The 12,784-nt window shown below is 41.6% G+C and overlaps 1 protein-coding gene across 1 annotated transcript in view; it reads left to right on the top strand.

Moving 5' to 3' along the window:
• dpys (dihydropyrimidinase) overlaps positions 1 to 11,185 on the top strand; it is a 74,834-nt gene extending 63,649 nt beyond the window's left edge. The window contains exons 8-10 of the mRNA XM_080194832.1: positions 4,122 to 4,329; positions 5,811 to 5,931; positions 11,154 to 11,185. Of these exons, the coding sequence (XP_080050958.1) occupies positions 4,122 to 4,329; positions 5,811 to 5,915 (313 nt within the window). The 3' untranslated portion in view covers positions 5,916 to 5,931; positions 11,154 to 11,185. The remainder of the gene's footprint in view (positions 1 to 4,121; positions 4,330 to 5,810; positions 5,932 to 11,153) is intronic.
• Positions 11,186 to 12,784: the final 1,599 nt, after the last annotated feature.

Below are 12,784 nucleotides of genomic sequence, written 5' to 3' on the forward strand. Positions count from 1 at the left end.
TGTTAATGACATAATAATCACATCATTAATATTTAAATTGGCTTTGTATCCTTTCTGGGTGTGAAGCCAATTCTGCTGCAAAACAGGACCGGTATGATTGCATATGGCGAGAAACCGGCTGCAAACCCAATTTATCGCATCTCTGTCAATCTTACTGGCTCTGCACACCAATTGATCGGTGTAAGTTCACTTCCATTATCAATTTTCTCTGCCAGTTTTAAGTATCAGTATTCCACATGACCATCTCTATTCCTTATACATAGAGTCATACAGAAAGAGGCCCTTTGGCCCATTGTGTCCTTGCCAGTCATCAAGCACCTATCTGTCTTAATCCCATTTTCCAGCACTTGGCCATAGCCTTGTATGCTATGACATTTCAAGTGCTCATCCATTTCAGGCCAAGATTTCCGGATTCTCACCATCCTCTGGGTGAAAATATTTATCCAATAAACCTCCTATCCTTAACTTAAATCTATGCCCCATTGACATAATCAGAAGCTTTTTCCTCGGGTGGAAGAGTCAATTACTAGGGAGCATACGTTTAAGGTGCGAGGGGTAAGGTTGCAAGGAGATGTACGAGGCAGATTTTTTACACCAGAGAGTAGTGGGTGCCTGAAACTCATTGCCAGGGGAGGTAGTGGAAGCGAATACGGTAATGACTTTTAAGGGGCATCTTGACAAGTACGTGAATAGGATGGGAATAGAGGGATATGGTCTCTGGAAGGGTAGGGGGTTTTAGTTAAGTTAGGCAGCATGGTCGGTGCAAGCTTGGAGGGCTGAAGGGCCTTTTCCTGTGCTGGAATTTTCTTTGTTATAAGAACATAAGAAATAGGAGCAGGAGTAGGCCATCTAGCCCTTCAATAAGATCATGGCTGATCTGAAGTGGATCAGTTCTACTTTCCCACTTTCTCCCCATAACCCTTAATTCCCCTGTCTATCAAAAACCTATCTACCCGTGACTTAAATATATTTAGCGAGGTAGCCTCCACCACTTCAACGGGCAGCGAATTCCAGAGATCCACCACCCTTTGAGTGAAGAAGTTCCTCCTCAACTCTGATGTAAACTGCTCCCCCCTTATCTCAAGGCTGTGCCCTCTAGTCCTGCTATCCTTTCTAAGCGGGAAGAATCTCTCTACCTCTACCCTATCCATCCCCTTCATTATCTTATACATCTCTATAAGATCCCCCCTCATCCTTCTAAACTCCAACGAGTACAGACCTCGTCTATTTAGTCTCTCTTCATAGTCCAACCCCCTCATCTCCGGTATCAGCCTAGTGAACCTCCTCTGCACTCCCCCCAAGGCCAATATATCCTTGTGCAAGTGCAGCGACCAAAACTACACACAGTACTCCAGCTGCAGCCTCACCAGTGCCCTGTACAGTTGCAGCAAGACGTCCCTGTTTTTATATTCTATCCCCCTTGTTATAAAGGCCAACATTCCATTCGCCTTCTTGATCACCTGCTGCACCTGCAGACTGGGTTTTTACGACTCACGCACAAGGACCCCCAGGCCCTTCTGCACCGTAGCATGCTGCAGCTTTTCGCCTTTTAAACAATAATCCCTCCTACTGTTATTTCTGCCAAAGTGGATAACCTCACACTTCTAACATTATACTCCATCTGCCAGGTCCTCGCCCACTCGCTCAGCCTATCCAGATCTCTCTGCAGACTTTCCACACCCTCCACGCAATTTGCTTTTCCACTCATCTTTGTGTCATCAGCAAATTTTGTCACCCTACACTCAGCCCCCTCCTCCAGATCATCTATATAAATGGTAAACAGTTGAGGCCCCAGCACCGATCCCTGCGGCACTCCACTAGGCACCAACCGCCAACCAGAATAGCTCCCATTGATACCATTGTTCTTTGTTCTAACTCAACACTCAAGGTTGAAGAATTTAGAGAGAGGTTTTAAGAACGAATTGGGAATGATGAGGTCAAAATATATATGGAATAACGAGAGTGACTCGTCATGAGATGTTCAGGATGGGATAGGATACGAGAAGCAGAGGTTTTCCTGACCTGTGGTTTTGAGGAAGGAAAAGGGGAGGCAGGGCAGAAATCAAGCCGAGCGATGATCAAGGCATGGATGATTGTTACAGTGGAAATTGGGATGAGATGGGGCAGAAGAGGGTCATATTATGGTACTTAAAATAAGTGATCTTTGTGATGGAGAGAATTTGGAATTTAAGGTTGAGGTCAGTTTCAAATAGAAAAATAAAATAGTCAAAAATCTGGGTCATCTTGTAACAATCCAATTGAGTCCAAAGATGTACAGGTTAGGTTGATTGGCCATGCTAAATTGACCCTAGTGTCAGGGGGATTAGCAGGGTAAAAATGTGGGGTTATGGAAATAGGGCCTAGATGGGATTATGGTAAGTGCAGACTCAATAGGCCGAATGGTTTCATTCTGCACTGTAGGGATTCTATAATAGGCTGAATTTTATGCCACCTGTGCAATCTGGCAAAGCCGGCCAGGCTTCGTCCCTCCCGGCCTCATCTCCAAGTTCCCCCCTTCCCTCTGATCCCTCTCCATAGGGTTCTCTCCTTTCCTGCTCTAAAACCCAGGGATTTGCCTCACTCTGGGTGCCATCAATCGTCCTTGAGGACCTTTTTGCAATCCCAGCAACTGGCCAATCAGATCAGCCAAAAGCAAGCTCTTGAGGGTGGCACTTCCTGTCATTTCAGGAGCAGTGTGTAACTCTGTGTGTTTGTGCTGCCCGCAGCATGTTATTACTGCAGGGCAGGCTTTTTAAAAGTCAATCTGGGACTGATTTTTCTTCTAGGGTGGGCAGGGGGAAAGGTTGGTGAGCGGTTGACCTCCTGTAAAATCCAGTTTAGGAGCTGGGGAGGGAAAATAATTGATAATAATTTTAATGGGTTCTGAAGACAATGGATCCCTTTATCTGCTCTTAAACTGGGGATTGTGGCTGTCCTATAAACATCCTGACACCGGTTAGTGGACAGATCTAGACCAATGATAAAGAGGTAGAACGAGGTGTTGCCAGCCAAAGACTGACATTTTTCAGTGTTACCAAGTGGCAGTATAGATGAGAACCAAGAATAAATTCTTAAGAAATTGTGTAGGATGGGAAGAAGAGCCATTACTGGAGATACTTTGTTCACAGTTGGCTAGGTACAGGAATTGGCTAGGTACAGAGTACAGGAATGAGAAAGAGAATCTGGTGAACTGGTGCGGGAACAATAATCTCTCCCTAATGTCAACAAAACGAAGGAGACTGTCATTGACTTCAGGAAGCTTAAAGGAGAACATGCCCCTGTCTAAATCAATGGGGACGAAATAGAGAGAGTCGAGAGCTTCAAGTTTTTAGGTGTCCAGATCACCAACAACCTGTCCTGGTCCCCCATGCTGATGCTATAGTTAAGAAAGCCCACCTGCACCTCTACTTTCTCAGAAGACTAAGGGAATTTGGCATGTCAGCTATGACTCTCAACAACTTTTACAGATGTACCATAGAAAGTATTCTTCCTGGTTGTATCACAGTTTGGTATGGCTCCTGCTCTGCCCAAGACTGCAAGGAATTACAAAAGGTTGTGGATGTAGCCCAATCCATCACACAAACCAGCCTCCCATCCATTGATTCTGTCTATACTTCCTGCTGCCTCAGGAAGGCAGCCAGCGTAGTTAAGGATCCCACGCACCCCAGACATTCTCTCTTCCACCTTCTTCCTTCAGAAAAAAGATACAAAAGTCACATACCAACCAACTCAAGAACAGCTTCTACCCTGCTGCTGTCAGACTTTTGAATGGACTTACCTTGCATTTAGTTGATATTTCTCCACACCCTGGTTTTGACTATAACACACATTATGCACTCTCTCAATCCCCTCTCTATGAACAGTATGTTTTAACTGTATAGCGCGCAAGAAACAGTACTTTTTGCTATGTTAATACATATGACTAATAAATCAAATCTATCTTGCTGATAATACTGTCTCTCTATTCAGCAATAATTAGCTTGGTAAGAGTTCCTCTTGGTAAGAGTACTTCTATTGCTAACTCAACAGGCTATTTTGATTTCTTGCTTGTATTAACAGTGCAGGTTTCACCTGCCTTTCAGTTTACTATAATTTTTATTTGATCTTTCAATTACAAACAGGACTATTTCAGCCAAAACACATCACCAGGCTGTTGACTTCAACATTTTTGAAGGTATGGTCTGCCATGGAGTCCCTGTGGTTACCATTTCACGAGGTAAAGTAGTGTATGAAGATGGAATTCTACATGTTGTGCCAGGGGACGGGAAGTATATTCCACGGAAGCCTTTTGCAGAGTATGTCTTCAAACGAATTAGACAACGTGATGAGGTCAGTGCTTGCTGTAAAATAAAACAGTTACTCACCTTGTGGCTGAGTCAATTCCCAGATATTGATTCTTCCAGCTTGCTGTTAACATACAAATTTATGAATTATGAGCAGGATAGGCCATTTGGCACTTCGAGCCCACTTTGTCATTCAATAAGATCATAGCTAATCTGATTATAAACTGAACTCCACATTCTGTCCACTTATCCCTGATAGCCTTTGACTTCCTTGTTAGTCACAAGTCTATCTACCTCTACCAATGACCCTGCCTCCACTGCCATCTGGGAGAAGAACATTCTGCATGTTAAATGGAAGACCCTTTATTTTTAAACTGCGTCCCCTATTTCTAATCTGCCACAATGGGAAACATACTTTCAGTATCTAACTTACCACATTCCCTCAGGACCTTGTATAGTTTCAGTAAAGTTGCCTCTTGTTCTTCTCAACCAGTCAGTTTTCTGAACTGCTTCAAACATATTTATATCCTTTCTTAAATAAAGAGGCCAAACTGTACACAGTACTCCAGATGAGGTGTCACCAGCAACCTAGTCAACTGCAGCAAAACATCACAGAAGCCCTACAGTACAGAAAGAGGCCAATCGGCCCATCAAGTCTGCACCGACCACAAATCCCACTTAGGCCCTACCCTCATACCCCTACATATTTACCCATTGACTCCTCTAACCTATGCATCTCAAGACACTGTAACATGAGAGTATTGTTTTCAACCTGACCTCCCCTAGAATCTGACTCCCTTAACAATTTCACATGGGGTTTTTGAATCTTCAACATTAAATCCAGCAGCTTCTCCTCCATAAAAGCAAATTACTGCGGATGCTGGAATCTGAAACCAAAAGAGAAAACGCTGGAAAATCCCATTACGCCCGGCAGCATCTATCAGGAGAGAAAACATCCTTGCTTTTATATTCCATTCCTCTTGCAATGAATGATAACAATCCATTCACCTTCCTTAATCACTTCAGTACCTGTAAAGTTATCTTTTATGATTCATATACCAGGACACCCAGATCCCTCTGTACCTCCTAGTACCACAATTGCTCTCCATTTAAATAATGTCCCTTTTCTGTTGTTCCTGCTAAAGTTGACAAGTTCACATTTGCCCATATTATACTCCATTTGCCAAATTTATTCCACCCATATTTACAGAATAGTTTCATTCTGTGTTAAGATTGGCTAAGCCTCTTCATCCTCAGATGTACTGCTTGTATTGAGGCTTGCATGCACCAAACCTACCCTCACTCAGCATTAAAATTAGAACTTTAGAGACATTGCAAGGCTGGCTAATGTGACTGGGCTACATTTCATTTAGAAGTGCTTGATGCTACAAAACAATAAATAATGTTTCACTCTCCAGAACTAACATTCTTCATCTTAATGAGCATAAAATTCCCCTGCTTTAAAAATAGCAGTATATGTGCTTCCTTCAACATTAAGTCAAATTAATCAGTATTGTTAAAATATAGGTTTGTCAGCCTACACCAGTGCAGAGAGAACCATACCAAGGAAAAGTTATGCCGCAATCTTCAACTGCCACACCTCCCCGTGATGGAAGAAACTTGCATCAGTAAACATTTTCCCTTTCTGGTACGTAATATCTATTTATAGTTTGAATTGTTACCATTGCAATTCTCCAAACTGTTCACTGTTTGGATCACAAAGGACTCATGTCAAAGTAACAGTTTTATCATGTCTGTTATCACATTGGAACATGCACCAGGGAAGTGTTAGGTGTGTTAAAAAGCATTAAGGTAGACAAATCCCCAGGGCCAGATGGCATCTATCCCAGATTACTGAGGGAGACAAGAGAAGGCGGCTAAGAGGAGACCTTATTGAAACATACAAGATGATTAGAGGTTTAGATAGGGTGGACAGTGATAGCCTTTTTCCTCGGATGGAGAAAGCTAGCACGAGGGGACATAGCTTTAAATTAAGGGGTGGTAGTTATATGACGGATGTCAGAGGTAGGTTCTTTACCCAGAGGGTGGTGGGGGAATGGAATGCCCTGCCTGCTGCAGTTGTAGATGCGCCTAGTTTGGGGGCATTTAAGAGGTCCGTGGATAGGTTTATGGATGGAAAGGGATTGGTTTAGGTTAGAGGGTCATTGCTTTTTTCTTAATTGGTCGGCGCAACATCATGGGCCGTAGGGCCTGTTCTGCGCTGTAATGTTCTATGTTCTAACAGAAATCTTTGTTTTTTTCATTTACCACAGCTGAGGTCCCAGAGGATAGGAGGATAGCCAATGTTGTCCTGTTACTTAAAAACGGTAGCAAGGATAACCTGGGTAATTATAGGCCAGTGAGCTTGACATCAATGACAGTGAAATTGTTGGAGAAGATTCTTAGGGATAGGATCTATACACATGGGACTGAATGGCCTTATTAGTGACAGACAACATGGTTTTATACAAGGGAGGTCATGTCTCACTAATTTGATTGAGTGAGGTCTTTGAGGAGGTGACAAAAACGATTGATGAGGGAAGGGCTGTTGATGGTGTCTACATGGACTTTACTAAAGCATTTGACAAGGTCCCTGGCAGGCTGGTGCAAAAGGTTAAGTCACACAGGATCAAGGGTGAACTGGCTACATGGATTTTGAACTGCCTTGACCATAGAGACAGAGGGTAGTGGTGGAAGGATTTTTTTTGAATGGAGTTCTGTAACTGTGGTGTTCTACGGGGATCAGTCTTGTTTGTATTATATACAAGTGACTTAGAAGAAAACGTAGCTGGTCTGATCAGCAAGTTTGCAGTTGATACTGAGATTACTGGAGTTGCGAATATTGATGAAGATTTTCAGAGAACACAGCGGGATATAGATAATTGGGTGGAGAAATGGCAGATGGTATTTAATCCAGACAAATGCAAGGTGATGCATTTTGGTAGATCCAATTTGGGTGGGAGCTATAAAATAAATGGCAGAGCCATCAGGAGCATAGACACGCAGAGAGATCTGCAAGTCCAAGTCCTTAGGTCCTTAAAAGCAGCAACACAGGTGGAAAAGGTGGTGAAGAAAGCATATGACATGCTTGCGTTCATCGACCAAGGCATTGAGTATAAAAGTTGGCAAGTTATGTTATAGTTATATAAAAGGTTGGTTAGGCCACATTTGGAATACTGTGTCCAATTCTGGTCACCATACTACCAGAAGGACATGGAGGTTTTGGAGGGAGTACAGGAAAGGTTTACCAGGATGTTGCCTGGTATGGAGGGTGTTAGCTATAAGGAGAGATTGAATAAACTGGGATTGTTCTCGCTGAAAGACAGAGGCTGAGGGGTGACCTAATAGAAGTTTATAAAATTATGATGAGCATAGATAAGGTGAACAGTTGGAAGCTTTCTTCCCAGGGCAGAAATGACAATTACAAGGGGGCACAAGTTCAAGGTAATGGGGGAAAAGGTTCAGTAGAGATGTGCACAGGAAGTTTTTATTTATACAGAGTGTGGTGGGAGCCTGGAATGCACTGCCAAGTGAGATGGTTGAGGCAGACACATTAGCAACATTTTAAGACTTATCTGGATAGACACATGTACAGGCAGGGAACAGAGGGATACAGGCGATTGGTCTAAATAGGACAATGTGATAGCGCAGACTTGGTGTGCTGGAGGGCCTGTTCCTGTGCTGTACTGTTATTTCTTCTTTGAGTTAGTGGTTGGAAGGAAACAGACTGCACAAGAGTGCATCATAGATGAGCTTTTAATCAGGAACTTCTATAGCCCCAAATGACCTGGATCTTGTGTTCAGAGCAAAGTGGAAGTATACAGAGGTTTTGACACTCTGACAATTTAATGATCTGTACTCCTGACCAGGCCCCTATGCCTGCTAAGAGCATCCCTCAAAGAATCAGTGCCTTGTACTTCAACAAATATTTGCAAGCAGCCCAAATATATATGCTGACAGCTGGTGGGATCATCAGTATGACCTCTCCTTGATCCTGCAAACTGCAGCTTCTAAATTCGAGAGTAAGTTTCCCACCAATTGTGGTGGCCTGGTCCTTTGCAGACCTCCGTAGCAAACTTCTCTGGGTTCACCACTATTGAGACCACAAAATCTAGGTTGAAGTGTACTCGTTTGTGTGCTCATAAAACATATATTTCCAATATTATTATTTTTGTTAGGTCAGAGTATCAAGAGATCAGCTATGCAAAAACAGTTAAATGAAGTGAGGTACAGATCAGTTATCATCTAATTAAAGTATGACAGCAAGAAATGATCTTGGATCAGAAGATATAGAAATCATATGGTTGGAGTTAAGAAGTAACAAGGGGATGTAGTCTGTAGCCCCTTCCCCTGCAAACAGTAGTTTTTCTGTAGGATGGAAAATAAATTTGGACATAATGAGGGCATATAAAAAGGCAGTATATTGATCATGGGGGACTTTAATCTTCTTGGACATTGGGAAAATTTAAATGGCAGAGGTAGACATGAGGAAGAATTCATAGAGTGCAATCCTCCTAAGAAAAGAATCCTAAGTGCTGAACGAGCAAGAAAACAAGAGAGAATCGTGCAGGGAGGTGCCTGCTTGAGACCATGGAGGCTGGCTGAGAGCAGCAGAGGCTGAGTGATAGGATTCTGCTCTCATAGCAGAGGGACCTGCTTATGCGCAATTGTGCCCTCTACTGCTCTCAGCCAGTGTTTGCCCCCTCCCCTACAGGCAAGATATGGCTTTTGCTGTTATTTTTTCACTCTAAGTGCATAAAATTTGGCTCTCCCAAAACTGATCAGAAAATTTCCTGTTGTCACGTATGTTCTGGACTTAAAATTATTTTTGTAAGATCACCTCCAGAGTCTGCAGAGGCTAATATGGAGATTAAGTGTGTGGGCAAAAGCTTAGCACATGAAATATAAGGTAGGAAAACATAAAGTTGTGCGCTTTGATAAGAAGAATAAAAGCGCTGAATATTATTTAAATAGAGAAAGATTGCAGAAATCTATAGCACGAGGGATTTAGGGGGTCTTCGTAGATAAATCACAAAAACCTACCATGCAAGTTCAGTGGGTAATTGGGAAGCCAAATAGAAGGTTGGCCTTATTTAAAAGGGAATGGATGATCAAAATCGGGAATGGATTACAAAAATCAGAAAGTATTGCTAAAGCTGCACAAGACACTAGTTAGACTACAGCTGGAATATTGTGAACAATTCTAGTCCCCTTATCTAAGGAAAGATACATTAGCATTGACAGCAGTCCAGAGAAGGTTCACTAGTTAATCCTGGGTGTGGAGGGATTTTCTTATGAGGAGACATTGGGCCTGTACTCAATAGTGTTTAGAAGAATAAGAGGTAACCTTATTGAGATATATAGATTCCTCAGGGGGCTTAACAGGGTAGACACTGAGAGGTTCTTTCCCCTTGTAGGAAAGTCTAGGACCAGAGGGCAGAATCTCAGAGTAATGGTTCATCCACTTAAGACACATGTGAGGAAGGATTCCATTCTGAAGAGGGTAGTGAATATATGAAATGTAGAAGCTAGGCTGTTAAGTATACTCAAAGCGGAGGACAGATTTTTAATCAATAAGGGAATCGAGGGTCATGGGAATAAAGCAGGAAAGTGGGGTTATGGATTATAATATCAGATCAGTCATGATCTCATTAAAATGGTGGAGCAGAATCAATTGGCTGAATATCCTACTTCTGCTCCTGCGCCTTACGGTTTTATGAATGGAGGAGCAGGTTCAAGGGATTGAATAGCTTATTCCAGTTCCCATGTCATTTCCCTCCATTTTTGACTTCAAATATCAATTCATACACTGGTCTTGTTCCATACGATCCACTATAGTATTCAGCATATTTGTCTAGGCAGTTATGTAGGACAAATAGACAAACACGGGGGACATCATAGCCAAGCCCACTGCAGTTGCAGTGAGTGGTATCATGGTTATATATATATTTTTTCCTTGCAAACCTAATGTATTGAGGTCAATTATATTGTCCAAAGTGCTACTCCAAAGAAAACCAGTTAAGTGTACAAACCAGAAGTTGAATCTGGGATTTTTCTGGTCTGTACGCCTTGAGGCTAAAATGCAGATTACCTTAAAGGTTAATTTCTCTTTCTGTGAATGACACCTGCAAACGTAGACACTAACACGTCTGTAAGGTGATTTGGGCACTGTGTTGTCTAAAACAATCAATGGAACAGTTTTTGTCTCATTTTGCTATCGTAGCCATTAAATATTTGTTACATTTAGTGAAGGTGGGATTACAACGGACAGTCATTGGATGCGAGTGTCACTGGCTAGGCCAATCCCATCCTGAATTGCCCTCGCATGGAATGGCTTGCTCGGCCATTTCAGAAAGCTATCAGGAGTCAACCACATTGGTATGGGTCTGGACACACCTGTAGACCAGACCAGGTAAGGAAGGCAGATTCCTTCTTTAAAGGACAACAGTCAACCAGATATGTTCTTGCGACATCAACAAAGATTTTATTAGATTTTTAATTTCAGATTTTTAAAATTAATTCAGTTTTCACTATTTGCCTTGGTGGGATTTGAACCCGAGTCTCCACAGCATTATCCTAGTCCAGTGACAAACCATTAAGTCATCACCTCCCCACGGATGCACCAGAGGCATTACAAAATGTTTATCTTATTTTCATTTAAAATTAAACTTATACTTATCTTTGAACTGCATTCGTGCATACTGATGTGCCATATAAGCAGAGTGTATCCATTGGCTTTGAGCAAGGTTTAAAAATCAATCGCTTCAAAAAGTCTTTACATTTTACATAATACATCATGCCTACTACATTGAATGCTGAGTATCTCTGAAGATCATAAAGAGCCTTTTTTCTGCTTCCTGTTATCCCTAGGTGAGCAAAGCGAGCATGGTTCAAAAGAATCATCCAAACTCGCAGAGAAGACATGATGTTACACCACTGATTGTCAAGCCAAACGTTTCTTTCTGAGCAACTTGCTTAATCTGAAGAGGGCATACTCTCCAATCAAAAATGTTATCCAATTACATGAGAAGTACAGACATGAAAAACATATATCAGCTTTGGATAGGTTGCAGCACATTTTTGCCAGAATAATACTGGGGCTTTAAGGGTTAAATTTAAGGTTTAAATTATGGTTATTTGCATAAACTAGGTTTATATTCTCTACAGTGCAAAACATTAAAGGTGATGTACTTCGAGGTGTTTGAGATGATTAAATAATGGATAGATAGCAATAGTGGCAGTGCTGAGCATAAAAGGGCATAACCTCAAAATTAGAGCTAAGCTGTTGCAGGATGATGTTAGAATCCTTTCTTTATATATATAAAAAAAGTAGAAATCTCCCTACTCATGCTCATCCACTCCCAAACCCCTACCCAGAAAAAAAAATCTGTTTTGGCTAGGCCAACCTGTTGAAAGATTGGCGCTGATGTTATCATTACAGAACTAAAACAGGCATCAACTGTAATCCCATTGAATGGCAGAACTGACTCAAGGAGCCTTATTTCCTAAGCCCATTGAAGGTTTTGAATCTAGGGATGCACCATATCATTTTTATAGCATTTTATGTATGTAATAACATTGGTCTAGAATTTGCTGAGTGAGCCATTTCATAGTATGCCCAAGATTTTCAGCTGGGGTAAATCCCTTTCCCTTGTGTCGAAATCTCAACTTCCGAGTTTGACTTTAACACAAACACACACTAACACAAGATACTTAACCGACAGATTGTTTTTATTTTACTTGCTAGCAAGGGGGGTAACCTCTTGACACAATGGGTCTGGGATACCACTTCACTGGACAAAGAAACTCATCCTAGTTTATACAATTCTGCAGCACACAGTAAATTGGACATAATCCAATTAAAAGTGTTACAAATTACATACTTTACGTATTGATCCAATAGGAAAAAGTACCCTGATCTATGAGATCATGATACCTTGTGGGATACCCCAATATATCATCCCTAAGCCTGTCCTTTAATCTCTTAGTCAGACATCTATTTTTGATAGCAGTATCACAAAGCATCTTCACTAAAACAGTCTCACATGGACATCCTTTAATTGATAAAGGGGGCCTACAAAAGCCATTAGTATTTTACCGCCTTGTCAGTGAAGTTAACAGAATCTCTAAGGGATGTGGTCAACTGTTCTTGCCTTTAGGATATTTCCAATTATAGCCCTGATAAGTTGTGTTTATTGCCAATTTAACGAAATAGATGTATATATTGATTATCAATTCAATGACAGCTTTTTATCACTACCTACAAATTCAAGGGGGTATCATTATGCTGCCATTTAATATCTGTCTGACTCTGTTTTGATTAGAAACTGTGAAGGCAGCTTCATTTAAACTCACTCTTGTATCAGTTGTTTCTGATAAGGTGTCTGGTGAAGCAATTAAGTCTCCTTTATGGCCTCGTGATTCTAACAGCTGGGTGCTTTAAATGTATCTAACATATGTTTGGTATCAAAGGGGCACTCTAACTGTACATCTAAGTTTCT

Source organism: Carcharhinus amblyrhynchos, chromosome 8 (genome assembly GCF_965287045.1).
Source record: "Carcharhinus amblyrhynchos chromosome 8, sCarAmb.v2.hapA, whole genome shotgun sequence".
NCBI lineage: Eukaryota > Metazoa > Chordata > Chondrichthyes > Carcharhiniformes > Carcharhinidae > Carcharhinus > Carcharhinus amblyrhynchos.